The sequence below is a fragment of the Antedon mediterranea genome, chromosome 4, assembly GCF_964355755.1.
Source record: "Antedon mediterranea chromosome 4, ecAntMedi1.1, whole genome shotgun sequence".
Taxonomy (NCBI): domain Eukaryota; kingdom Metazoa; phylum Echinodermata; class Crinoidea; order Comatulida; family Antedonidae; genus Antedon; species Antedon mediterranea.
The window spans coordinates 5,202,060-5,230,055 of record NC_092673.1 but is presented as its reverse complement, the minus strand read 5'-3'; the positions used below and the strand labels follow the sequence as shown (position 1 = coordinate 5,230,055).

At 32.0% G+C, this 27,996-nt stretch overlaps 1 protein-coding gene across 3 annotated transcripts; it reads right to left on the bottom strand.

Moving 5' to 3' along the window:
• Positions 1-23: 23 nt before the first annotated feature.
• Positions 24-27,996, bottom strand: LOC140046442 (uncharacterized). Of its 3 annotated transcripts, XM_072091085.1 has the most exons (18): positions 27,861-27,996; positions 26,536-26,649; positions 23,240-23,334; positions 20,841-20,985; positions 18,968-19,065; positions 13,774-13,855; positions 13,125-13,219; positions 12,331-12,477; positions 10,959-11,870; positions 10,617-10,637; positions 9,746-9,784; positions 7,686-7,927; positions 7,324-7,373; positions 7,169-7,192; positions 5,151-5,239; positions 4,760-4,849; positions 3,771-3,909; positions 24-2,949 (listed from the first exon to the last, which is right to left on the bottom strand). In XM_072091085.1, the coding sequence occupies exons 1-18, from the start codon at positions 27,964-27,966 to the stop codon at positions 2,933-2,935; spliced, it is 2,505 nt and encodes an 834-aa protein (XP_071947186.1). In that variant the 5' UTR covers positions 27,967-27,996; the 3' UTR covers positions 24-2,932. The 3 variants fall into 3 exon arrangements, with proteins under 3 accessions (XP_071947186.1, XP_071947187.1, XP_071947189.1); XM_072091086.1 differs by lacking the exon at positions 7,169-7,192; XM_072091088.1 differs by lacking the exon at positions 9,746-9,784.

Below are 27,996 nucleotides of genomic sequence, written 5' to 3'. Positions count from 1 at the left end.
TTAAAAACAAATATGACGACAAGTTTACAGAATTCTTAATTTTATTTTGCAATTACAGCTTCTTCAACTGTTCTCAAAACGTAAATTACAATCATACATATTAGAAGTCATTTTACACACAACTATAGCTACACTATCACACAAAATATTTATCCTTTGCATTAACCAAACCAGACACCAATAAAATCATTTGTTTGGGAACCATATTGTGAAATACTTTATTATTTCAATAATAATAATTACGACTATAGAACCCCATGGATAAAATAGGGATAAATAGACAATATACAGATTTCACCCTAGGCATTTAGGACAACAACTGAAAAGAGGGTACAGTAATACAGAAACTAAAACACATGTATTTATCGCATGAATGGACGTTTTGCCAGAATATGCATCTTCTTTGACGCCATCCAAAATAGAGGACTTTTTTAACAGTGTAAAAACTTGGATTTTTTCGATGGTACACCATACTATATATAAAATTACATAAACTATATACTATATTTTTCTATTCTATTTATATATACAATTTAAATAATTTGTTGAAAGTTATTTTGATACCTGCAGTTGAAACTCACCAGGCTTCTATTTTTCAGTTTAAAATATATTTTTCAAATTTAATATTTCTACAAAAACACCAAGTATTGTAGTCACAAATTACATAAATTTATTAGTATAAAATCTTTTTAAAAGCAATGTATTGCTATTATATTTTCAAGGTATATTATACTATTATACTTCTGCATATAAAAATAACAAATATTTTAAATTCATTTAAAATTTCTCGATTAATATATTACATTTATAAATTGTTATTTGAACACAGTACATAGACACCACAGATTATAAACAATATAACAATATATATATTTATAATAAGATATAAAACACACAGTTTACACTTAAAATTAAGTATTACTACTCAATAGCAATGAAACAATATATATTCATCTACCATTCTACAGTATCAGTAATCAGATGAGTGTGGGCCAGTGATGGGTCTACAGAGTTAAGGGTCTTTCACACCTGCTTTGGTCCAGCTCCAATTACACACATAATATTGAGTCAAAACAAACATTGAGATTAGCATTTATTAGGCCTAGCTAGCTAAGCAAACTCAATTCAAGAAGGCTCATCATGTGGGCCGCAATCACAACAGGGTCTAGGCCTACCAGCCTCTAGACTAGGCCTAGCATAGCGCGGCTAGTGAGTGAACCTAGGTCTGGGCCTAGCATTTTTTTTCACAAATCTGTATCAAATCATATTGAGTCAAAACGAACATTGAGATGCGATTTTATTGCCATCAGTCCACAAAAAAAGAGTTTAATCTACTAGTCAAAATAACTGTGCTAGGTCTTTCAAACAGGGTGTCAAAATCAGGTAGTATTTTCGTGCTAATTTGACTGCCATCTGCTATGCAACAATATTAAATAGTGAGGCCAGATAGCATATCCTTAAACACTGGGATACGGCCCTGCACCATCTATACTTTTGAAATACTTTTTCAGATTCTTACACAAGAAATATGAGAGTGAAATACTCTTATCCAGAAGAGTTTTAACATTGTCATAAATATATACACAATTACGTTAAAAATAGTAATATGTCAAGTTTTGACTATAAGGTTATGTATATACAAAATTAAAATGTTATCTAAAGTAGAGTTTTGTTATAATAATACACGATTCTATAACTCAGACAATGTGATGTGTCATGTGACTCACCTTTTCACATAATTACGCAACCTGACGCAATAGTAGTTTTATTTTTTTAGGTCTAAAATTACTCTTTATGTAACTGAAAATTTTAAAATATTCTTCAACTTTTTTTTAGTAAGTACTATGCATGACACATTCCGAAGCATGGAATGCATGCAAAATATATCACAAGTATTTATGTAGTTTTAAAAGCAAACCAAAATGTTAAGTTATTTTTCCTTCATTAAAACAAACAAGGTTCAAACTTATTGTAATCTCCACACACAATCAAAAGTATTATTACAGCATTTATAAGTACAATTGTACATATAGTGTAAAATGTTGTGTGAAATAAAACTGAAACAGTGAGAAAAAGATAATCTTTAATAGTACAAATTATACAAATATAAAACGTATTTACAAACTTCTTAACAATTACCTTGAATTTGTCAAAGGGTTATTACAATTTGGGTAATATCTTTCGCGTATCTTATAATCTCTACAAGGCTGGTCTATGCTTTCATACAATGGATTATCTTCTTCCTCTTCAAACAACTCGTACGCTTCGTATATATGATTGTCGCCACTTTCTGTGAGCTCATTGTTACTATTCATTGAAAATCGAGAAAAACTTGGCGATTTTAAAAGAAACGACAAAGGCGATCTTGAGCTTTTAGTTCTGTTCTGTATAGGTTCGATAATTTGTGAATTTGCCGGCGAGGAGGATCGAGAATAGCCGTTAGTATGATGCGATGGTATATTTGAAAATGGCCCATGTGGAGGAATCGGTGGGGGCGACGATGATGAGGATGACGACCATGACGATTGAGATGAAAAGGAAGTTGCTGGCGATATAGGAGAAATAAGTGGTACCATCCATTGTGTGCCTTTTCCCGATGCCGTGCTGGAACTAGATGAAGTCCTGGAAGGAGTCCATGGTTGAGGTACTCCGATTATGCCATTCCTCTTGACAGATGCGGGCGATAACGACGATAAAGAAGGAGTAGCAGAAGGAAACAAATCAGGCAAGTCAAAGGTCGGTGAGTTCATTGGTGATAAACTACCGATTGATTCGGTTTCTTCCGCGGAACAAGCTTCCTCGTATCTGACCTGTAGAGCTCTTACCCGACTTCTGGAATGATTAAGGTTGAAAGGTCGTGCTGTCGTAGAAGACACTGACCTTGTTACTGGTTTCTTAGCAACTGCTGGTGGTGTCTTTAGTTTTGTTTTCTTTAAGAGGCTGTTTCTCCTGTAAAGTAAAACAATTTTATGTTGGAAAAGTTTTACTATTTACTAAAACCTGCATTCAATCAATCTCTTGATAAAATATATGAATAAATATTAATCAGTCTTAACACAAAAAAAGTATCGCAAGCATATATGAATAAAAACCAAATAATACTACTACAGACATGCAATAATACATAAACAAACAAAATAAAGTAATGTCCCAAATAATTGTATGAGAATTTTTTACAAAAAGTAGTTGTTCGAATCCCAAGCAATGATCTTCAGATGGGACTACACTGAATTACAATCCTATTAGTAATATTAGATAAATAAAAAGGAGAGGAATTGTATCAAATCAAATAGTAGAAACCTGTTTATTGGGACACCCCTATTTTGGGGACAACTGCCCTATTAACGGGACAATCTCCTGTTAAACGTAAAAGGGACAGTAACAGTCTGAAAGTGTCCCCTTCATAACGGTTCTACTGCATGAATACGATAAGAACAATGCAAGGCAGTTGTATAATCACAATGCAAGTTTTTGTTTTCATATCATTCACATGCTAGCAATCCCACAATCCTTTCAACAAACCTGATTGGAGGAGGACTAACTGCATTGCCATTTGAAATATCCATATTATCTGATAAAAACAGTTTATTATGATAATAATTATAGTTGCTGTTTTGAATATATTATAGCCAGCTTTTTATTTTAAAGGAAATGTCTGTCATGTAAAAAATCATAATAAAACAATTTCAGGTAATTTTTTAATCAAGTAGAAGTATTCATCAGCAACAATATATATTGAGCAAATAAAATAAACAAATTGAAAATCTTACCTTTTTGTCCATTCTCTTTGGGAGATCCCTCTATATCTAACTTATGACGTCTACGGTTCATAATCTTCATTAACTCTGGAGAAGCATCGGATTCGGACGAGGATTTGATTAATGGAGGCTGGTTTTTATTGTTCTTTTTCTGAAATAAAAAAGATACATATACACATTGGAATATCAGTCCACAAGTATAATACTGTACATATTTTTAATTATTGATGATATTAGAAGGAAGTAAGTATTAAGGAATTGTGGGGGTTGGTGTTTCAAGTTTTGAAGATTAAAGGTAACTAATCTTTTTACAACTTTTTAGCTGCCAGTATTTCTTATAATGTTAGGCCTAATATATTAATATCTTCATATAAATACAAACACAAATTTAAAAGAAAAGATTTTTATATTCAATCTGATTCTTATATTCTTTTATTATAATGTGTTTGTTCTTAGAGCTTGGTTGTATTTCTCCCATTGTAATACATTTGTTTCATTTATTAAAAATGGTTTCATTATTATGAACAGTTTCACATGATGGTTTCAAGTCTTTTCAAGTGTTCTTTATACATCTCAAATAGGAAGTTTTGTTACTTCTGTTTTCACTTGAGACAAACAATCTAAAGCTCAAACTTTATGTGACAAAACCCTTTACTCTTCTTGAATAATTAACTAGGTTCTTTAAAGGTTATAACTGTGACCTACGGTTTACAGTCCTTATCTGAGAAGACTTGTGCCACCAACAGAACTAGGAGCGAGTGGGCCCGAACTCTTGTCGATGTATGCTAAACGGCGCCCCTGCCTTAACCGCTCGCCATTTGACTCGATCACTACTATATTAAATATATTGACAATTGACAAAAAAAGTGTGATCATATCACACTTTTTTTGTCAAACTAGTTTGATAGTGTGGACAGAGCTTTAGCTACAATCTCTGACAGACTGCATTCATCTTTTAGGAGTTGGATTTATACCTAGTATAATAATGAATTGTCACCTACCAAAAGTCCATTGAGTTCCATAAAGGCTGGTGTGTGAGTGTTTTTGCGACTCAGTTTAGAGCTTCTCCCTCTTTCAATAGGCTTTGGTTGCTTCAAATGTAAAATACAGAAAGACATTTGAATTTTATTTTTAATCGTGTTTTTTTCATATAATCATTTTCAATCACAATATTACAAAGTTTATTTTCTTTTTTTTTTAAATGTTCAAATCTACAACAAATAGCTAAGTCTCTGTAATTACATTTATAAGATGGTAAGTGACTAATCCCTAACATTTAAGGATAGATACTTTTTCAAATACTGGCCCAAAACCAGATCATATTTCTATATGTCCATTCTCTTCATGACTCTTGAAAACCATTCTAATACTTCCTGTTTCAGGCAAGCTTACCTCATTTACAGGTTTAAGTCCAACTCTTCCTTTCTTTATCCTGTTCATCATTTCATCTATTAAGGCAGTATGCTTTTCCTGTAAGGGATCTGGCAACACAAACATTAGTACAGTATTAATCAAACGTTGTTTCATCAGGTATGAGTTTGAGTGAATGAATGAACAAAGATTGTTGCTTTGTAGGCTGCAGTTCAAGTAGTCTGCCAATTGTTAATAAATATTATATAAAAAAAACAACGGCAATATAGCTGTTTACAAATACAATATATACAGTGACTTAAAGTTAAAGAATGCCTTGAAATTGATTAATAAACTCTAACATCCTCAAAGAAAGTGGGACCAACACCACAAACAATGGTGCATCCAGACTAGTTACAGTATCACATACCGTTTACAAACAATATACAACAACACAGGTATTATATTTATCTACAGTGCTAATTATAATTAAGAAGATGGTTAAAGATAGTTTCCCCCTCAAAATTTTGGTTTGTTGAATATGCCATTTTGACGTTCCATGATAGTTATCCACTTTGACAAAAAAATGTAAAAAATATTTACCGGTACCTGAAAAAATTTAATTTAAAGGAAAAAATAGTCAAATTGTCTGGCAGTCAATGCGTTTTTGGTGAATTTAACTGTTTTGTCTTTTTTAAGTGAAAATTTTTTTTTTCTGCAGAAGTGATTAACTTATCAAAACTACAAACTGGTCACAATCAGATTTTATTAATCTTCATTGTTCATGGTTTTTTTTTTGTGGGGGGGGGGGGGGGGAAGATGGAAATTACCAAATGAATAAAGAAAATAAAAGTTAAAAAAATAAATAAATTAATGTGTCATTGAATAAGGATGAAAACATCATTTTGGATGAGCAAATTAACAACAATAGGAAAAACAAAACAAATAAATGAAATTTGTAATTTCTTTTAAACAGCAAAACGAAATTGGAAGCCTATTTATCAAATTGTATAAACAAAACAAATAATAAAAATTCTTTAATATTCAAATAAAAGTACACTATTATTAAGTTTTATATAGAAGTTTTGGGTCACTATATTCAATTTCATTATTTATTGTTCTAGATGGCTAAAAAAAACTAAGATGGCAGTAACTTAGCAGGGGTTAACCCTGGTGTACTGGTCCACATCAACTTAGCAGGGGTTACCCTGGTGTACCGGTACACATCAACTTAGCAGGGGTTATCCTGGTGTACTGGTCCACATCAACTTAGCAGGGGTTACCCTGGTGTACTGGTCCACATCAACCCCTGTCACTGAGGGAGGATTAGTACCGTTTGATGGCAGGTCGAAAAGAGAGAGTTGTTGTGAAAGTTGTTTCATGTGTTGCATCTATAAAGCACATTTTAACACGAATCTACTGTGAAGTGCCTTGATGAGCTTGGAAAAGTGCTATATAAAGCTAAAGCTAGAGCTTTCGGCCAACTGGCACGAGTAATACCTGACTCACAGTGTGCGCCGGGGAATTCGTGAGGAATCGGCCATGCGTTCCTCAAGTGTGTGCCGAACGTGAGCAGATAGCTCACTAAAATATTCCACTGCGCATGACATGTTCTGATTTATTATAATATGTCAGAGCGTGCCGTATAGCGTAGTAAGTAATTATCCAATCAGAAAATCGCGTACTGAAGGCGTTTAGTGTGCGATAGAACGCGATCACAGTTTGCGGTAAATATTTTAGTGAGCCAAGTGTTACTCATGCCAGTTAGCTCAGCCAAAAGGTCTAGTTTGCGCCGGGCTTAAGCAATTTATAAAATGGTTTCTAATGTAATTCTATATATTTTCTTTAGTTTTAAATGTAAATGAGATATGATCAAATGATTGATGATTTTATTTTTAATGATATGATTAAAATCTAAATAATTTCTACTTTATAATTTAGAAATGTGTACAGAAGATAAGAACATTCAAAACTACAAAAACAAGAATGAAAGCAAGAAAATATCTTTAAAAATGAAAAAATTGATATATGTTGAAACAGCAAAATTAAATATACCATACCCGCTTGAGCTTTAGCTTTTCTTCCTGTATTATCAAATTGTACAAACAAAACAACCAAATAAGTATTTTTAACATTCAAATAATCTAAATTAATAAATTTCATAAAACACTAAATTATCTTTGTTTTGTTACTTACAATATTGTAAATACATTACCTTTGTCTTTTTTATCATCTGGACTTTTCTTCAAAATCTTCTTCAAAAGACTAAAAAATAAATAAACTCAATTAAATTTTTTAAATTACTCTTTTTCAGAAAAATTTGACCAATGCTGCTAAAGTTTGGGTAAGTCAGAGGACAGTCTAATACAGGAATACTTTCCAGTGAAACAAACAATGTTTTAACAATAAAGCCAATATAAAGCTCTGTCTACACTATTAAACTAGTTTGTGTGCCCAAATATGGTAGTGATTTGCCCAATTATGGTAGTGATATGACATCGTCATGTCCCTATATGGGCACATTTTTAAAACTTACAAATACATTTCAGATTTATAAAAAAAGGAAAGATCACTTACTCTAATGGATGCTTTACAGTAGGAAGGGGTGGTGGAGGAGGTGGTGGTGGTGGACGTAACTTCTCAGCTGCCACTTCTAACTGAATCTTAACTTTCTTCAGCTCATCTTGCAGCTCACTTATCTGCTGTTCAAGGCACTCATTCTCCTCCTGTGCAATGCTTAACTTGTTTTCCAGATTGTGGACGTATTCTTTCTTTGGTTTTTGGTCTTTGTCTTCTGTGTTGTTCAATTCATTGTTGGTCTAAGTAAACGATAGAAAAATAAATAAATGAGAGTAGAGGTAAATAGAAGCTGTGTTTCGACTGGGTTGTTTTTAAAAGATAATCAGCATATCTATAGCTTCTCAAACTCATTTTTTATTTATATACGAGCAGATCACTGCGAGGTGTTTGCAAGTGACAATATAGACAATTCTACTAGCACTATTATTTATCTAGTTTTTTGTAACATGTTATTATCCTGAATTTGTATGATGATGTATGACATTTTACTTTATGGTAACATTATTTGGTTCATTCTATGCATGTTCTGTTTAGCATATAATGGGGATGAAATGGTAATATCTCTTTAATTGCAATGTTTACATTTTGAGCATTCCATGTCATTTGTTTTCAAATTTTGCTTGCTTCAAAAATGTGGTCTATAATAAGGGGCTAGGATAGCATAAAGGTCTAACAAAAAGAAGTTTCTAAAAATAGTAAGCCATTTAGTTCCAATACTTTATACAAATATGTTGCATTTTCACTAACACTAAAACACATCAGGTTGTATGACAAAGACTAATAAATATAAAATATATTAAATATATAATAAATTAAACCAAAATTGTATAACATTTTGGAAGGAAAACATAAACGTTATTTTGAAATATAAAATTGTTAATTACGACATAAAACAGTAGAAAACATATTAAAGAGACTCAAGTGAAAAATTTATGATTTCATCGGTAGATTTTTAACTACGCGCGAGTGAGTGAGTGGCCGAGCGGTTAAGACAGTGGAACCGTAATCACGTAGCCATAACATAGGCAGGGGTTCGAGGCTCACTCACTCCATGGTTCTGGTGGTAGAACGAGTCTTCTCGGATAAGGACTATAAACCGTAGGTCCAGTGTACACAACTTGCTCGTGTGCACTTTAAAAAACCTAGTACATCTTTCGAGACGAGTAGGGGGTTACTTATCACAGCCACTGATCACCAACTGGGCCCTCTGGGAGATCAGTCTTTGACTGAAGAGGTCACCCAGTATAAAGATAAAACAAACAAAGAAACAACAATATGTCCTCCTCTGAATGGGTATTCCAAGGAGAGGCGCTACTGTATAGAAACAGATCACAACAGATAGATACAAATACTAAAGTAAATATGCTGTAAATATAAATAATAAATTGCTAAAATATAATAGAAAAAGAATATGTTCCCTGTAAAAATGATTAATTATTAAGTAATATATACATAAATGTTAAAAATAAGAACTGCAAATATATATGATTAGTTTAACTATAATTTGCCCTTGTGTGTTAGCAGTCTATATTAAATAAAGCTCTGTCTACACTATCAAACTTTATGTGAAAAAAAAATGTGATGTGCCCAAATATGGACATGATGATGTCATATCATTACCATATTTGGTCATATTACTACTATATTTGGATACATCACACTTTTTTGTCCTAGTCAACGTCAACTAGTTTGATAGTGTAGACAGAGCTTTAGCATAGGTTTTTGTTGTTGCTTTAGCTTTAACCTGGTCACAATGTATGACTAGATACCCCTGCCTAGTACCACCCTCCCACCATCAATACCTATAGAATGTAGGAATTGTTTCCGACTCTAAGGTTCTGTCTACACTACCGTATCAAACGTTATGTGACAAAAAAATACGATGTGCCCATTTATGGACAGAATGATGTCATATCACTACCATATTTGGTTAATTTAATAGTGTAGACAAAGGTTAAGCTCTAAGATACTACAAGTGGTACTTTTCTAATACAGCAAAAGAAAGATTCAATTCATTTTTATTGCAATAGTGCATGTATATACAAGAGTTCATTCACCTCAGTATCAGTAATACTTTCCATCATAGTTAGAATTTTCTGAATGCAATAATAAAACAAATATTTAATTATTTAAAAATGAAAAATATATATATACTGATACCCTGACAGAATTGTCATTTTTTTCAGTAATTCGGTTTTTTATTTATATATATCCAATCTGCAGACAGTACTGTTTCGATCTTATTAGATCTCGTCAGTGCAGCTCAGGTTTCGAAATGATATGTACTGCAGAACTGGCACAATATATAGGTTAAGCCAGTTGTGTGGGACATGGTACACTGATTGGTAACACAAAGAGTGCACAAACTTTTTCTCATTCTCACAGATTTCCCCTCATCTTATCATTTCAGTTTTAATTAATTAAATTTCAGTATATCACCGGGTGGTTTAGAATTATTGTTCTGTGCCTGTGTGTTTATATACATATAAATATATTTCAAATTTAATACCAACAAAATAATTATGTTAACATACACATTGATTAAATAGGGTGAATCTATTTTCCAGTTAGGTGTGCGGCTTTCGAGTGCAAACATTTAGTGTACAATATACAGTTTTACAATATATTTTATTTCTTAATATGGAGCCACAGTAAATCCTATTCAGACAAACATTACATAATCACACCAATTCGCAATGCATAATCAATATCGCAATTGTTACTCGGTACAGTTCGGTGCTTTTTTACTCCTATAATCAGATCGCAAACATTTTCTTTTAAACGCGAATCCAGAAATGTTAGCCGATATTGTGATATGGCATAAACTTAATCATACTCTCTACAATTTGATTGTGTCTGAATATGGTATTACTATTGACCACTATTAATACTAACACCATAAATATTTGATAGAAATATTCTAAATACCTTAATCATTTGGTCATTGCTCTGTAAAAATAAATTATCATAGAGAATTATAATTAGTATTAATCATGATTTCTGTTGTACTTTATAATAAAAAGTATCTATTATCAGAAAAGTGCATAATGGTAATTAATTTATCAACAGCAGATGTCAAACACTAACATCCAGTTTTCAGACTGCATTTTAAAACATTTTAAACTATCAATCAATGAAGGTATAATACTTGTTAGGGATTACTAGGCAGCATTTTTCTCTATTAGTCTGTATAATATCTCATAAATAAGTATATAGTCTTGTCACTACCCAGGAACGTGGAAACTGTTTAAAAAGTTTTCTGAAAGTTACCTCAGAGAGTTTGGAAGATGTTTCCTGACTGGGTTTTTTAGAAAGTTCTTCAGATTTAGCAGCCGATACAGTTCTTTCAGGTATTACTGGTTTGTTAGAAGACTTAGGCTCTTCAGCTTTGCCAACTTCTTCATTGTTTTCAGGTGTTTCTTGTTTGTTAGCTGACTTAGGTTCTTCAACTTTGGCAGCCGATACAGTTCTTTCAGGTATTACTGGTTTGCTAGAAGGCTTTGGCTTTTCAGAACTGCCAACTTCTACATTCTTTTCAGTTTGTTTGTTTGAAGACTTAGGTTCTTCATATTTAGCAGCCGATACAGTTCTTTCAGGTATTACTGGTTTGTTAGAAGACTTAGGTTCTTCAGCTTTACCAACTTCTACATTTTTTTCAGGTATTTCTGGTTTGATAGCAGACATAGTCTCTTCAACTTTGACAGCTAACACAGTTTCTTCATGTATTTCTGTAGATTCTTCAGCTTTGCTTTCTTCTTCATTTGTTTCAAGTATTTCTTTATTACAAGAGGAGTTAGTTTCTTCAACTTTGACAGCTGATACAGTTCTTTCAGGTATTTCTGGTTTGTTAGAAGATGTAGGTTCTTCAGGTTTACTAGATTGCTTCTCATCAGGTTCAGCTTTTTTGTCAGTTACTTCTGATCCTCCAGTTATTATCAGTGATTCACCATTTCTGCCAGATTGCAAAGGCATTTCAGCAGAAACCTCACTGACATCTGCTGATACATCTGTCTTACTTAACTTAACATCACCTGTATGTTGGTTAATGGCATCATCTTTACTGACATCTTCATTGGGATCTGCTACTACTGAATCTGATTCAATAGCAACATCAGATGGAGTTTTATCAGATGTTGGAATGTCATTTACAGAAGGTTCTTGAGCACTATTTACAGGTTGAATCTAAATTTCAATATCATAGTTTACATGTTATTTTTTTTAATGCAATTTCCTATCCTATCAGCAGATGGTGTATCACTACTAAAAGTTTGTACATTGATATACAGGTGTGAATAACTAATAACAGGTGTGTTAATACATCAATATTTAGGTGTTGACAAATTACAGGTGTTGATATCACTATTTAAAAAGTAAGTATGTATAATTATAACTGTTAACATGTGCTGTATCACTGATAGTGAGTAACAGTGCTACATAAATAGATCAGTTGATTGATTATTTTCTAAAAATAGAACTTTATTTTTGGTTTGCCTGAAGGTTCGAATTTTCAATACACTCAAACAAGAAAATAACAGGCTTGTGTAAGGAAAGGGATTATACCAGAGTCAATATGACAGATGTTTTTATTTTCATGTTGGTTTTAAAACAATAAAGATTGGTACCGGCATTATTACTGCATTACCTTTTCTTGTGTTTCGGTCTTTTCCAGCATTGAATTGAGTTCTTCAATTTCTTTCATGGCTTGTGTAAATTTGTCATCTGGTGGATCAAGAAGGATTTGACTCTGCCGCCTAGCAACCTCTGCTACTACTTTCTTTTCCTGGTACATCTGGAATACAAAAAGCCTCACTGTATATTAAACCATCATTTAATATTAGCTAAACAATATAGGAATCTACCAAGGAATATCCGATTATATGAAAGGCATGTGTTCAAGATCTGTCTGTACCACAATGCTTGTATCTTCCTTAAGCAAGATACTTCACTGTCATTGCCTCATCCTTCGGATGGGATATAATGCAAATAATAAAGAACATGGAACCTCCTTAAGCAAGATAATGCACTGTCATCGCCTCGTCCTTCGAATACATGTAATTCGCATGATAAAGAACATGGTACTATGCAAAATTCAACAAGAGTAGGGGATTGTCTCCCAATGTCCAGATGATAATCTTCTACTAGGCCCTCTGGAAAAATAGTCTTGTAATGAAGAGGTCACTCAGTATAAAGAATAAATAAATTAAACAATTAATTGCATTTAATTTGCACAATTTCCAAATCATGATGTACATATTGATTAACTTAATAATTGTAAATTATTATTTATTGTTTCAAGGTAAATTTATGTTAAATAATTTACTAATTTTGTAATGAAAACAACTGCAAAAGAAAGTACTATACTGATTACACCAAATATTAAAACCAAAATTGTTTTTATGAGTATAGAATGTATATAATCTACCAGGTTTTAATTACCTTAGCTGCAAAAGACTCAGCTTTTTTGCGAAGTAATGCCTCTTTCTCATAATTTTCACTAATTTCTTCAAATTCGTTAACAACCAGAGTAGATACTGAAACAAAATCAGATAATTTAAATAGTAATTGTTTTTATTAGACATTAGTTACTATCAGTGTCACAATAGTAAGTGCATTCTTAAATTTGAATTAAGTTTGATTTCTCAAGTTTTTTGTTTTTTATATATTTAGAAAAATTACCAAGGATAACCATAAGCTAATTCATTCAGTATTCTTCTTAAAGGTAGCAATCTTGTTCACAAGACAAACAAATAGACAAGATGCTCTACATAAACAAAGTCTTATTACAAGACTTTAGAAATGGAGTTGTAATGTGTCATTAGAAAAATCCTGACATGACAGGACTTGAACCCAGGACCCTTGGATTGGTAGCCCAGCATTATAACCACCAAGCCACAACTCCACTAGTGCTACTATAAAGCCCTTTTCTCGCGCTGGCAAAATGTTGGTATTGATACCTGTATATGGCACACAGCTCTGTTAGAAATGTGTTCAAGTACAGTATATTCAAGACAAGCTGATTCTTGCTCATGAGCAACTTAGGCTGTGTGAACGCAGTACAGTATTAATGAATGACAAATGAGGTTACCTCTACTAAATTGCTGTATTGCGCGGTCTCTCTGCTTTAGTGCATCTTTCAAATCAGAATTTGATATGCGTTCTTGTTCAAGCTGAAATAAAAAAAAAAAAAAAAATATAAACATTTTCCCAAATCAAAATACAAAAGAAATACCTCTGTTGCAAATGACCTTTTTTTTGTTTTACCTATTATGAATATTATGTTCTTGTTTCTTTTTTAAAGTGCAACTAAAACATCACATACTATTTTGTTCCATTGTCTACGTTTCAAGTAGTAGGCCTACAGTACAGTTTTTCCTGTTCATATTTTACCTCCATTTTGATGAGGTTGGCTTATACCTTTCACTGTAGCGAATTCAATATTCGGGCGCCCCTTGAATCCAAATATGATTGCATAATTTGGCATAACATTTGGAGTACGTCAAGCTTACTGTACCCCAGAGTGGGCTTATCCCTGAATCGGTATGATCAGACCTCTGACACAGTTTCCAATAATCTTCATGTGCAATTCTTCTTTTATTCATCCGGTATTCGTGCCATTACTCAAATTTAGTGACACAACAAAAATTTATTTAAGCAAATACTTCCTGCTCGTCTAATATATGTTAATTTTGAATTACTTTTTAGACAAATTTTTATATTATGGTGTAATGCAATAGACATGCTTCTGTATATCATCACATGATTATATACAAAAATATTTAACTATTGTTTTATCCGAGTTCCAACAAACTTTTGCCAAGTGTCATTAAATTTAGATGTATGTCGACAACTAAGGTAGAAAAAAAAAATCTTTTTTCTGTGGGTCTATCATTGGCAAATAGTTTCATTTACATGCAATCCAGCCTTGACTAATTTTTGTTGATTAATTAATGAGTCACACAGGTCAGAAGTTACTGTGTATTAGGCCTCTGAAACATTTTGGCAGAGAATCAAGGTATTAAGGATTTTATTTATACTTTCACATGTGTAAATAAAAGGTGCTTTCAACATTAAATTAAATATTATTATTATGTTATTATATTATATTATATATATATACAAAATAAAAAATAAATTTATGGTCATATAAATTCATATAAGTATTTCAAAGGTTTATCCAAAATGTATCTTAATTTAATCGAATTTCAACTATACCATTAAAGGCCCAGTGGTCTAATGGTAGGATGTCTGCATATGTTTGATACTTTTTGTTTTGTATATCACTGGGTGGAGTTTTACATAATATATACCGTATATCCTCTGTTATAATTCTAACCTCCTAGAACACGAAATTAGGCTGATTTTTTGGGTGGGACTATACCCGGGGGAAACCCTGGGTAAAAAAAAAAATGATTGGTAAACATTTCTTGCAAAAACTCATCTGAACTGGCTACAGAGAGGCCGTATTCAGACCAAAAGACAATACTGGGACTACACCCGGGATATGTCTGTTTGTGAAATCAAACATAAAGTAGGGGTTGTATTAGACTCAAAGTGAGATTATACTTGAGGTGATACGGTATATATCTATTCTTAGCAGAGTCAGTAGGCATACTAACAGATAAATTTATTAAATTGAAAAGGAAATTACCTGTGTTGGAAATACCATATTATTTTATAAACATAAATATATTTGATAATAAAATTATATTGTGGATCTTTGTTGATACAAGAGAAATATAATAACTTTCAGTTTCAACACATGTATGTTTTATTGGAATGGACCAATGAAACCATCCAATAGTACACAGTATTCAGACCTTTTCTTTTCATGAGTGCGATCACTCACCTAACACACTCCTAAATAGCCCTTGAGGAGTGTGATTTACAACCCACTTAAATTTGGTAAACTTCTACACACCAAAATACAAACGGCACACCTACGGCACCCCTGAATGTATTGAGGAGTGCAATTTGTAGCACACCTACAATTTTAAAAAGACAAGGCCTGAGTATCTACAATTTTAAAAAGACAAGGCCTGAGTATTAGGTACGGTAACCATATATTTATAAGCCTACATTACCAAAGCCGAAATTAGGACAATTTGTATAGAGGTTGTTTAAGCTATATTTATTGCCTCACATCATAGAGTATATCTCTATGGGCCTGTTTCTGCTGCAACTGCTCAAAATACAGTATTTTTTATACCGTATTTTTTTAGTACCTCGTTTCTGCTAACAATACTTCTTGGGTGGTCGTGTTAAATTTCATCCATTTTACCCAAATTGCCATTCATTTATTTGGTCGATAATTAAAAGTTGCAATAAAGGAAGTTTTACGTCTCACTTTCAACAGCCTAGCCCTAGTGATAGAGATGTTGTGAGAGCACAGAAAACATCGTAATGGGGACAAGTAATTCGTTCCCTCCCCGAGTTATTGTCTTTTGCAATGTTGTACTGCTACGCAGGCTCTTTAGCTTTGAATTTACTTGCTTTGGTCTATTCCGTACTCCTGCTGCTTTATTTTTTTAGAAATGTCTTTATAAATGTGGTTGTCCCTTTTATTACCTTTTAGTTGGCCGGACATTATTTAGCTTCCCCACCCCCTCCTTCCCCACACAGATTTATATAGTAATTACTGTGACGTCTTTGCTCCACATTTTCGCCGAATATCTATACACGTGTGTAAAACAGCTAACAGCGACAGAAAATAAAAACACGATGTTGACCTCATGGCAGCAGAAAAGGGTACAAAAAATACGGTATAAATTTGTAAATACCATATTTTATCCACAAATTTTGTTGGGAAAATACGGTATACAAAATACGGTATTTTTTTATGAGCTCAGTTTCTGCTGCCAAAAAAATATGGTATTATACGGTATTCAAAAAATACCGTATAAAATACGGTATTTTCTTGGCAGCAGAAACAGGGCCTATGCTCACATTTATTACGACTTCTATCTATATTATGTAATATATGTTCTTTTATCAGAGAACCATTGTGCAGTTGGGAAATCAGATCAAACTGTAAACATTGGGACACTGTCAATTTGTGATATTGGCTAGATGTTATTTTATACAATTAGATTTAGACAATACTTAATACCCCATGAGGTATGCATAAGGTAGGTACCAGTGTCTATATTATGCATCAGCGAGTATAGGGTTATTTATCTGTTTGGTTTGTTTCCTTTTAATAATAATTTGGTAATGGTTTTAAATCCAATCTGTTATACCAAAGAGCAAACCAGAAGCAGTTTACAATCAAACTTCCTGTGGTCTGTATTCTATAGGACAATAAAGTGAAGGAATAATAATGAAACTAATGAAAGCAAAAGGTTAAATCAGGGTTACCATATGAAGAAGTTAAGCTTTAGAAACAAACACATGTTAAAAATCATAATCATAAATGAATGGGTTGGTGGACTTAACTCTAGTGTATCTGAACATGGCTTTAAACTTGTTACTCGGGGTACCCGAGTCTAGGACTTATTTTTATATTGTTTATATTATAACCATACTTCATGTTTTAATGTAATAACTCTAGTGCGTATGAACACAGCTTTAAACTTGTTCTTTGTATTGTTTATAAACATACTTACTTCATGTTTCAATTTAATAACTCTAGTGCGTATGAACACAGCTTTAAACTTGTTCTATGTATTGTTTATAACCATACTTACTTCATGTTTCAATGTAATAACTCTAGTGCGTATGAACACAGCTTTAAACTTGTTCTATGTATTGTTTATAACCATACTTACTTCATGTTTCAATGTAATAACTCTAGTGCGTATGAACACAGCTTTAAACTTGTTCTATGTATTGTTTATAACCATACTTACTTCATGTTTCAATGTAATAACTCTAGTGCGTATGAACACAGCTTTAAACTTGTTCTATGTATTGTTTATAACCATACTTCATGTTTCAATGTAATAACTCTAGTGCGTATGAACACAGCTTTAAACTTGTTCTATGTATTGTTTATAAACATACTTACTTCATGTTTTAATGTAATAAATCTAGTGCGTGTAAACACAGCTTTAAACTTGTTCTTTGTATTGTTTATAACCATACTTCATGTTTCAATGTAATAACTCTAGTGCGTGTAAACACAGCTTTAAACTTGTTCTATGTATTGTTTATAAACATACTTACTTCATGTTTTAATGTAATAACTCTAGTGCGTGTAAACACAGCTTTAAACTTGTTCTATGTATTGTTTATAAACATACTTACTTCATGTTTTAATGTAATAACTCTAGTGCGTGTAAACACAGCTCCAAACTTGTTCTTTGTATTGTTTATAACCATACTTACTTCATGTTTTAATGTAATAACTCTAGTGCGTGTAAACACAGCTCCAAACTTGTTCTATGTATTGTTTATAAACATACTTACTTCATGTTTTAATGTAATAACTCTAGTGCGTGTAAACACAGCTTTAAACTTGTTCTATGTATTGTTTATAAACATACTTACTTCATGTTTTAATGTAATAACTCTAGTGCGTGTAAACACAGCTCCAAACTTGTTCTTTGTATTGTTTATAAACATACTTACTTCATGTTTTAATGTAATAACTCTAGTGCGTGTAAACACAGCTCCAAACTTGTTCTTTGTATTGTTTATAAACATACTTACTTCATGTTTTAATGTAATAACTCTAGTGCGTGTAAACACAGCTTTAAACTTGTTCTTTGTATTGTTTATAACCATACTTCATGTTTTAATGTAATAACTCTAGTGCGTGTAAACACAGCTTTAAACTTGTTCTATGTATTGTTTATAAACATACTTACTTCATGTTTTAATGTAATAACTCTAGTGCGTGTAAACACAGCTTTAAACTGATTCTATGTATTGTTTATAAACATACTTACTTCATGTTTTAATGTAATAAATCTAGTGCGTGTAAACACAGCTTTAAACTTGTTCTTTGTATTGTTTATAACCATACTTCATGTTTTAATGTAATAACTCTAGTGCGTGTAAACACAGCTTTAAACTTGTTCTATGTATTGTTTATAACCATACTTCATGTTTTAATGTAATAACTCTAGTGCGTGTAAACACAGCTTTAAACTTGTTCTTTGTATTGTTTATAACCATACTTCATGTTTTAATGTAATAACTCTAGTGCGTGTAAACACAGCTCTAAACTTGTTCTTGGTATTGTTTATAAACATACTTACTTCATGTTTTAATGTAATAAATCTAGTGCGTGTAAACACAGCTTTAAACTTGTTCTTTGTATTGGTTATAACCATACTTACTTCATGTTTCAATGTGATCATTTCCTCGTTCAACTCATTATTGTCTTTGTTGGCAACATCTAAATCTTTCCGTAATGCAGTCAGTTCATCCCTTAATTCTTTTTTTTAAAAAAAACAGTAATATTAGATTTGTTTTTTTTTTGGTTCATGAAGAAATTCATAAAAAAAGAAAAAAATGTTAAGGACCAATTAGAAAGAGATGAGAGTGAAACTGATTGCCTGGGGTGAATAGCAAAAAGGAGCAGTTTCGCTCAGGAGGAAAATTGAGATATGCAGTACACATATTTAAAATGTACATACACCCACAAAAGTAAGTACAGTAACTCGGCAATTACAGAATGGATAAACTATTGTATAAACGAGTTCTTATAAAATAATAAGTCTTAATGAAGTTATTTGAACTCAAACCTAGCCTAGCACGAGGTGAGGATTGAACCCCGGACTTTGGGATTGGAATGCATTTAAACCACTCAAATTGTAAATTTCTGAAAGCATAATTATTTATCTGCACTCGTCTTTCCAAAATAAGGCTTTGATAAAAAGTTTAGTTTAAAATCAAACCTATAAAAACCATAATGTTACAGCAGACAGTGTAAAATATAAAAATATACTAATATTTCATGCACATTTTTAGAATATTGACTGAGGAACATAATATATATTTTTTGGTAATGTTTCTGTTCTTTTACAAGGACAGTTTAATTCCATTTCCTTGATCGTGTGTCTAAACTGAACAATTCTATGAAAACCTTTAACTCTAATGTACTTTTTTGTGCAAAGGAAATTGAAGAAGTATTTGTAATATTTTATGCCAATCACAATTTAAAAAACGTTCACATATTCTGACTATGGCTCGAATACAATAACATTGAATAAATGTGAATTGAATATACATCAGTAACATCAGTAACAGTAATGTATTACTATATATAGTTATATAAACTTCATCTATGATGATATAAAACGTTACTTCTGTCTACAGTACAGTAGTACACGATACAAGGACAAACACAAGTTTAGTTTTTAAAATAACCTCCAGCTTAAAAAATTTATCTTTAAAATATTGGGCGGTACTCCATGTGATAGACGCTGACCAAAATAATAAAATAACATACAAATCAACATATTAATTTTAAAATATTATTTTGGTCGTTATCATATTTCCAAGGCCTTTGATTATTTCCTATTCATACCCACGGTGAATTAATCTACCGCATTCCCCTAGGAACTTGTAGGTTATGCATGGTTATATTTAGTAATCTTGACACATGCAACAGCTTTCTATCAGATCCTCATTAGAATAATTAGCCCTGCCCATTTTGTATGTACTGTTACAAGAAAACGCTATGTAAGAGTGTACCACCTCAACCTCGCATTAAACTCAGGCCGCAGAATTTCCTCAGTATAGACGGCATAAACTTGCAGAATTATATATAAAAAAAAAAAATTTGTGAGGTTGCCCATCAGGCCACTGCCAGTGAAGTTCTACATGCCCGACATGATGTTTTCGTGGCCCCAGGACGGCAGGCAGATGATTATGCGCGCCCTGGATAGAGTTGACATAATATAATGCGAATTTGAATGTTATTTGTTACTTCTTAAAAAATTAAATCAGGCCTTCACTAATGTGGATGATGTAAGTAATCAATAAAGATATGCAAAGAGCATGGACATGTCAGCTCGGGTACAATACCTCAGACCTGGACCATACCATTTGATATAAACCTCTGTCTACACTATAAAACTAGTTTGACAAAAAAAGTATGATGTGCCCAAATATGGTAGTGATATGACATCATCTTGTCTATATATGGGCACACACATAAAGTTTAATAGTGTAGAATCGAGAGCTTTAGACTGTAGGCCTACATACCATTTAGTCGCTGTTGTTCCGATTCCAACGAACTATTGACCTGAGGGTCATCGTCATCATCGTCCAAACTGATTTCTATGGAGTTCCATTTATTTCCAAGAATTGCGGCACTTTTTCTTTTGATCGATTTATTTTGTTTGACCATCTGCAAGAAAAATTTAAAATGTAAATTTTAAAGTGTAAGTGACATTTTGGTAAATAAGGACAAATATGAGATGATTAAAAATAATCCTTTTACAGAAAAAAAGATTTTTTATTGCGATTGCACTGGGAAGTCTGTAAACTATATTTGAATGCCACCTTATGATTTTATCAAAGCAAGTTATTTTTGTTGTTTTAGTTCAGAAATTTAATTAATCAATTATACTTATAATCATATAATACAAAACTATTCCTTTAAAGTTGTGTAAATATTTTCAATACTGTAAAGTAAACATTTAATTTACTGTACAACAAAACTAATAAAACCGACTGAAAGCAAAAATAGCTACAATTTTATTAATTATATATAAAACATGAATGAGTTGGCAAATAGACAGAGACCCAGATAAAAAGAGGTACCACACCAGGGGACACCGAGGGATAAAACGCTAAAGAACATAATCTTTTAAAGTCACGGCACTTACTAGTAGAGTAGAGGTGACAGAGTCATGATACAAATGACAAATACATGGAAATTATAAATTAACTAGGCCCTACTGTTTTTTTGTATGTATAAACGAATATTTTTCTGTCTTTCAGGCTAATGTTTTTTTGGGTGTGGCTGTCAGGAGTGGATTTAGATGGGGACTAAACAGGTCCCCCTCCCCACCCCCAAATCTAAAATGTTGGATACATCCCTGGCTGTATGGTGACAGTGTCTGCAGTAAAGTGATTAAATTCGCAACCAAGTTGAGAATCAAATTCTGCAGAAACTTTACCATAAGACCACTTTTTGTGGTATGTTCAAATCCAATGTATATGTGCAAAAGACCAAACTATAAATGTCCTCATTTTAAAGCTTTGTCTACAAAAAAATGTGATGAGCCCAAATATGGTAGTGATATGCCCAAATATGGTATGTCCATATGGGCACATTACATTTTTGTTTTGTCACATAAAGTTTGTTTAAGCAAAAGTTTTCAGGGCGTGATGTACAATAGAAATGAAATTTACAAGAAAAAATAAAAACAAAATAATATAAATTAAAAAATCTTTTCATTTCAATATGTGTCCAGTTGCGGCACACAACAACTGCAGACATAGTAACATTAGTATGGTAAGCACAGGGGAAATCCCAACGGCTTGCCTCCGATAGATAGCATATGCGATTTCCTCTCTCTTACTAGACAAATGAGGGAACACTATATTAAAAGTTTCCGTCGTACAAAGTAGCATGGTAAGGCGGCTGTCACAGATTGGATATTGCCAGATCACTAGCAGTTTTATCTTAATGCGGTTGATGATGACTTACTTTAACTGAATTTACCCCATCTGCTATTCATTTAGTATTAAGTATGTCTGTTGAGAAGGGAATACTAGAAAATGAGTGATGTGAATGTAAAGGAGGGAGTGGGATCAATTGCTGGGATATTCTAGATACTAAAAATAAACTTTATAGTTTAATTCACTATTTTCTTGAAATTGTTTTACACATCAATCTACTTTTTTTTATGGATATGAAGACCTTATAAATACATAGATCACCTGTTGCAAGTATACCAGTCAGAGCAAAGTTAAAATAGAATATTCAAGCTTTTAACTCTCATTCAACAAATACAAAACATTCATTATTTGTTTTATCATGGACCTATAAATTAGACCTAAATAAGTTATAGGTCCATGGTTTTATATTAAACACCTACTGTGCTAAACATTTACAGTATTCAATTATATTACTATTTCAATCTTGAATCAAATGTCGAAGGCTAGGTTATTAAAAAAGGTGGCTTTCGGATTTTGCTACGAAGTTGAGAAGTTATAGATGGCGCTGCATGTTGAAATTCACCAGAATTTTGTGTCATCATCGGTGTTCACTACCCTAATCATTAAATTGTGAAAATTTAATTCATGGCACGCGAAACAAAATCAACCAATCAAATAGCAAGGATAAACGTAGAAATACATTTATAACATCTATATATAAATAAGGGCGAAATTCTGTAAATCGATCGTTACTTCTAGAATTTTTACTCGATGGTATATAAAGTTGAAAAATACTATTTTGATAGATTTTAATATACCGTAAGTTTATACAAATGTATTGAATTGCGATGAATGGAACATTTCAATATAAATATTTGGTTTAACACAAGTACCTGTAGATAAATTTATGGGCCCTTTGGGAATAAACCTAAAACCTTTAGATAGTTGTTAAAATTACATAAAATGAAAATTATACGATGATAAAACTAAGAAACCTTTGTGGCATAGCTTTCCGCCTCTTCTCTGCATAACTGCTCAACTTCCAATTGTGCTTTAATTTCTGCAAATTCATCACAAGCTGCTTCGGAAACTGAAAGAAACAAACACAAATCATTAAAATGTAAAACTTGCACCAGATATAGGTTCTTTTAATTTTAGTAAATCTATAACAATCCTTCATTCATACTAGTTAGATCCTACAATGGTACTCTAAAAAGACAATGCTGTGCAAATATGAGCCTGATGTTATTATTGGTGTACTATTTGTTTCTCTCTGTGTTTTTTCAACATATTTTAGATTTTTATTATGATTGTTGTGCTTGTGTTTTGTGTACTTTTTAAATGTTTTTATGAATATTTGTATTATCATAACCAAATGAATTTCCCAAGGACTTGGGATAATAAGGTTTTATTGAATTGAATCTATGTTGTTCCATATTTGTCTGTTACAACAACATACAGTAGTGATAATTAATGCATAACGAGAATTGACTAATTAAACATATCGGTTATCAGTGTTGTCTTTAATTAGCCAACTTTCGTTTGTGATGGTAGATAAAGGAGACAACAATACAGAATAATCTGTGCATGCGTATAAAACCAAGTATACGTACATGGTCTGCCTCGGACTATTGTCCAATACAATATTCTATTCTCAGAATAAAAAAAAAAGAATTAAAAAAAATAGTATCACATCCTCTTTCTCATGACATTTTGGAACCACATACTTTTTTTTATTATGTACTATTTCAATTTTTTTTACAAAAATGGTTGAATACTCTAAAACAAATTTCAAAATAATTATTCAATTTACCATCATAATTGCATGTCAATCATTAGTAATAAATGATCTTTTGATTTTTATTTTTATATTTGGCCCAAACAAAACAAAAATGTGCTATATCCTGTTAGACTTTAAATAAGGTACAAAAGGGTGTTGAAACTAAAAAAAAAGAAGAAATAAATAAATAAATTGTTATAATGCCTTTAGGACAGAATTATTTTAAATCATCATTTAAACAATGTTCATGTTCTATATCCTGTTAGACTTTAATAAACCCAAGGTACAAAAGGGTGTTGAAACTACAAATCAATCAATTGTTAAAATGCCTTTAGGTTTGACTGAAGGACGGAATTATCTTTATTATCCTCATTTAAACAGTATTCTCCTATAATTAATAAAACCTCTATGACTAATATTTAATCTTTAACCTTGATATATTCAAATGTGGTTAACTTTGAACAAGGAACTTTAGTAATACAGTAGGCAAGTTAGAATACATCCTGGTAGTGATATACCTAAACTTAATAAGGTCAGTGATTTTATAACTCAATGATTACACCCAGAGACAAGGGGCTTTCCCTAATAAGCAATCACATGAATTATTTGTTTAATAATTTATTGTTATTTAAAAGAGACTGTCCAAAGGTTAGCTTTTTGGGTACTGAACAGTAATATAAGGTTTTTTAATAAATAAATTATTACTAATTTAAAATTGAGCTTTATTGTCTTAAAATAAAACTAAATTGTTCATTTTTATTTATTATCCAAATGTGAGTAGAAACTAGTTTTATGTTCACTGTGATCTTTAAAGGGTAAACAATAGGTTGGGAGGGGGGGGGGGGGGTTGTGGGGTCGTGGCGAATTGTATTTTAGCAGTATACATTGTACAATTTAAAAATAAATTATAATTAATAATTTAATAATCAATCATTATAATCATTATATAAAAATCTAAATTAATGTTACATATTAAAATTCAAATACAATCATTTTTGTCAACACTACAAGAATATTTCATAAATTTTCAAGTTCACAATAATTATAACTAAACTAAAACGTATTACCTAGAACGGGACTATAACCCACAAACAATGACATAGATTACAATTTTTAATTACTTCCTTTTTTAATCACTGAATGAATTAACAGTGTATCCTATTTATAAAGTGAAAACTATAATGTTTCAATCATCTAACTGATAGCGCCTACTACACTTTGGATCTACGAAAATATGGTACAGTAAATAAATGTGTAAATGATCAAGTAAATAAATACTAATTTTTTTGTCAAATTGGGTAACTATTAATCAACATTAAAATGACATATTCAACAAAATATTTTTCAAGAATTTTTTTTCAGGGGGACAATTTTGAAATGATAACTTTTTTACCTAAGAAAATTTGACATTTTTTACCGAAGAAAACTTTAATGTAGGCTCAATATTAAGTCAGATAATTTCCATTACATATGACATAATAATTGGATTATATACATTTTATGAAGAGATCCTGTGTTGTTGACAGCCATTCAACACAGGAGGAAATTGATGAAAATTTCAAACGGTTTGTTATGGTTTTCTATTCTAAAGTTTGTCTACGCAACAGTATTCTGCTCCGCACATTTACTGTTCATATTATTTGTATTTTGATTTGCAGAGGCATAAAATCGACTCCTAGTTGGAATAATCCGACGCTATAAGTCAAATAGCAAGAATTGAAAGCATCCAGAACAGCATTGTGAAAAGTAAGTAAACACGAAGGTCGATCATTATGTAAACAAAACATACACAATACAGAAAATGTATGCATTTGCGCTGTACAATAGACTGAGATTTCACCACAAAATGAGGCACCTTATGGTTTAATAATCACCATAAAGTGTATTGTTTGACATAAGAAAAAAGCAGAATAACCAAACTGAAAAACATTAAAAGCCAACCAACACCAAACCGTGTTCCCCGACGGGGGGCTAGGCTTCCCGACAAGGGGGCTAGAGCCCCCGTAGCCCCCCCGCTGGCGCCACCACTGATCTAGGCTGTCAAGATATCAATAGATTTCCTAACAAACCAACACTCTTTTAATTGGCCCAAATTCTACTGTTTTACATGTGCATATTGGTTGGACAAACTCTTTTGTAAAGTATGTTATAAAATATATTCATGAATGCCTATATAATATATTATAACAAACGCTTGTTTGTGGTGTCTGTTAACAACAAAGGGAGTCATTTGAAATCGTGACGTCATTGGTAAGTCTACAAAAACACCCCCAAAGTCTGATGACAATAAATATTAACTAACTACCACTATAAAACATACAGTAGGTAGGAGATGAAATAGAAGGGTAGAGAGAAGGCAGGAGCATACATCATTTATTATTTAGCCAAGTGAACAAATTACAGCTTGGAACTGTTTTCTCTCTATTTAAGAAAAGGGGAGATGGATGGGATGTTTCAACTACAAAAAATGACAACTATGTAAATTCTTATGCTATTAACATTAAAACATACCATTATGGATTTTTATCAGTTCCTGTTCCTTGAAAACCAGTTGATTTTTCAATAATGTTTGAATCCTTTGACTCTCTTCATACTTCTTCTTTAACTCTTCATGTTCCTGTAAAGCTAAAATAAAAACAAATTGTGATGTTAATTTTTAAGATAAAAAAAATGTATAAAATATTTAAATATCATTATCTATGTTAGGAATATCGGCCGATGGTTTAAAATTCTTAAAAAGCAATCAATGTGGATAGAAGAACAAGAAAAATTATAAAGATAATGTCTACCAAAGATAGAAAATGATCTGTTGTTGAAAGCCACTGAGCTGACGGCTTCAGCTAACCGCGACACAGGAGCCATAATGAAGGACTAGACGATTGAACAACAAATGAACGAGAACTGTACTGTACACCTTAAACAGCGTACTTGACAAACTTATTTTTCCTGTACAGAAACATTGATTGCTCGTAAACAGTGTTTCTTACGAGAGCACATAAGGTGACTAATATATAGTTTTCAACGATGTGTTCGATGGTGAAGACCGTGCATGTTGACCGAGATAGGAAGCCCTGTGTATTTCCTGGCTTGGCTATGTCACACTATTTCAAATAAGGCTAAATTTATGTCAAGTGGGGGAACCAGGTCTGCTTTTAAAAATACTATATTTATGTTTTGGACTACCGTAACATTCACGATTTACTCCTATTGGTATTTGATACTTATAGTTATAATTTATGCAAATTATACATTGGTATACTTTGTTCACTGCTTTAAAAAATATTGTATGTAAATTATAATGCAAGTTTTTCTTTAAAAAAATAAAGTATATATTCCAAAAAGTTATTAGCCTAAACACAGCAGTTTATAGTACTGTAACAATATACAAACCGATTGGTACAAATGTACTTGTAAAAGTAAGAAAGTAATACAGTATTTAATTAACAGCTTAGAATTAACTTCTTGAAACAAAAATCAAAATGGGTAGGCTGTGCTTTGCACATGTAGTGTGACATGGCATTCCCAAAACAAAATGCATTTTTAAAAAATAATGTTTATTTAAAAACTATTGATTCGCTTCTTTCAAACCTATATCTTAATCAACAACCACCTGGTTTAGGTACTAGGCTGTTTCATATATATATTGGTACTGCATAGTTAGTTAAACGTTTGTTACTTAGCACACTAATAAATCTCTAAGCAGCACTAGATATAGCAATCACATCCTGTGTCCCCGTATAATTAGACCCGGAAGTAATGGGCTATATGATCGCCTGCTCTATTTCTACATACAACAAAACCACACTAAGCCTATATTTCGCCTAGTAAAACATTACCTTTTTTAGCGATCTCTTTCAATTGATCTAACTCTGATTTATTATTTTGGACTGCTTGAGGCCCTGTATTTCCTACAGAAGTCGTCTGAACCTCAGTAGCCGCCATACTTCCCACTGACTTTTCAAAGCCTGCGAC

Bases quoted from the DNA above. Each gene is read 5' to 3' on its own strand.
- LOC140046442 (XM_072091085.1), bottom strand. From the start codon at position 27,966: ATGGCGGCTACTGAGGTTCAGACGACTTCTGTAGGAAATACAGGGCCT. The intron at 26,650-27,860 runs GTAATGTTTTAC...TTTTTATTTTAG, and splicing joins GAAAGAGATCGCTAAAAAAG to CTTTACAGGAACATGAAGAG. The intron at 3,910-4,759 runs GTAGGTGACAAT...TTTTTATTTCAG, and splicing joins TGGAACTCAATGGACTTTTG to AAAAAGAACAATAAAAACCA.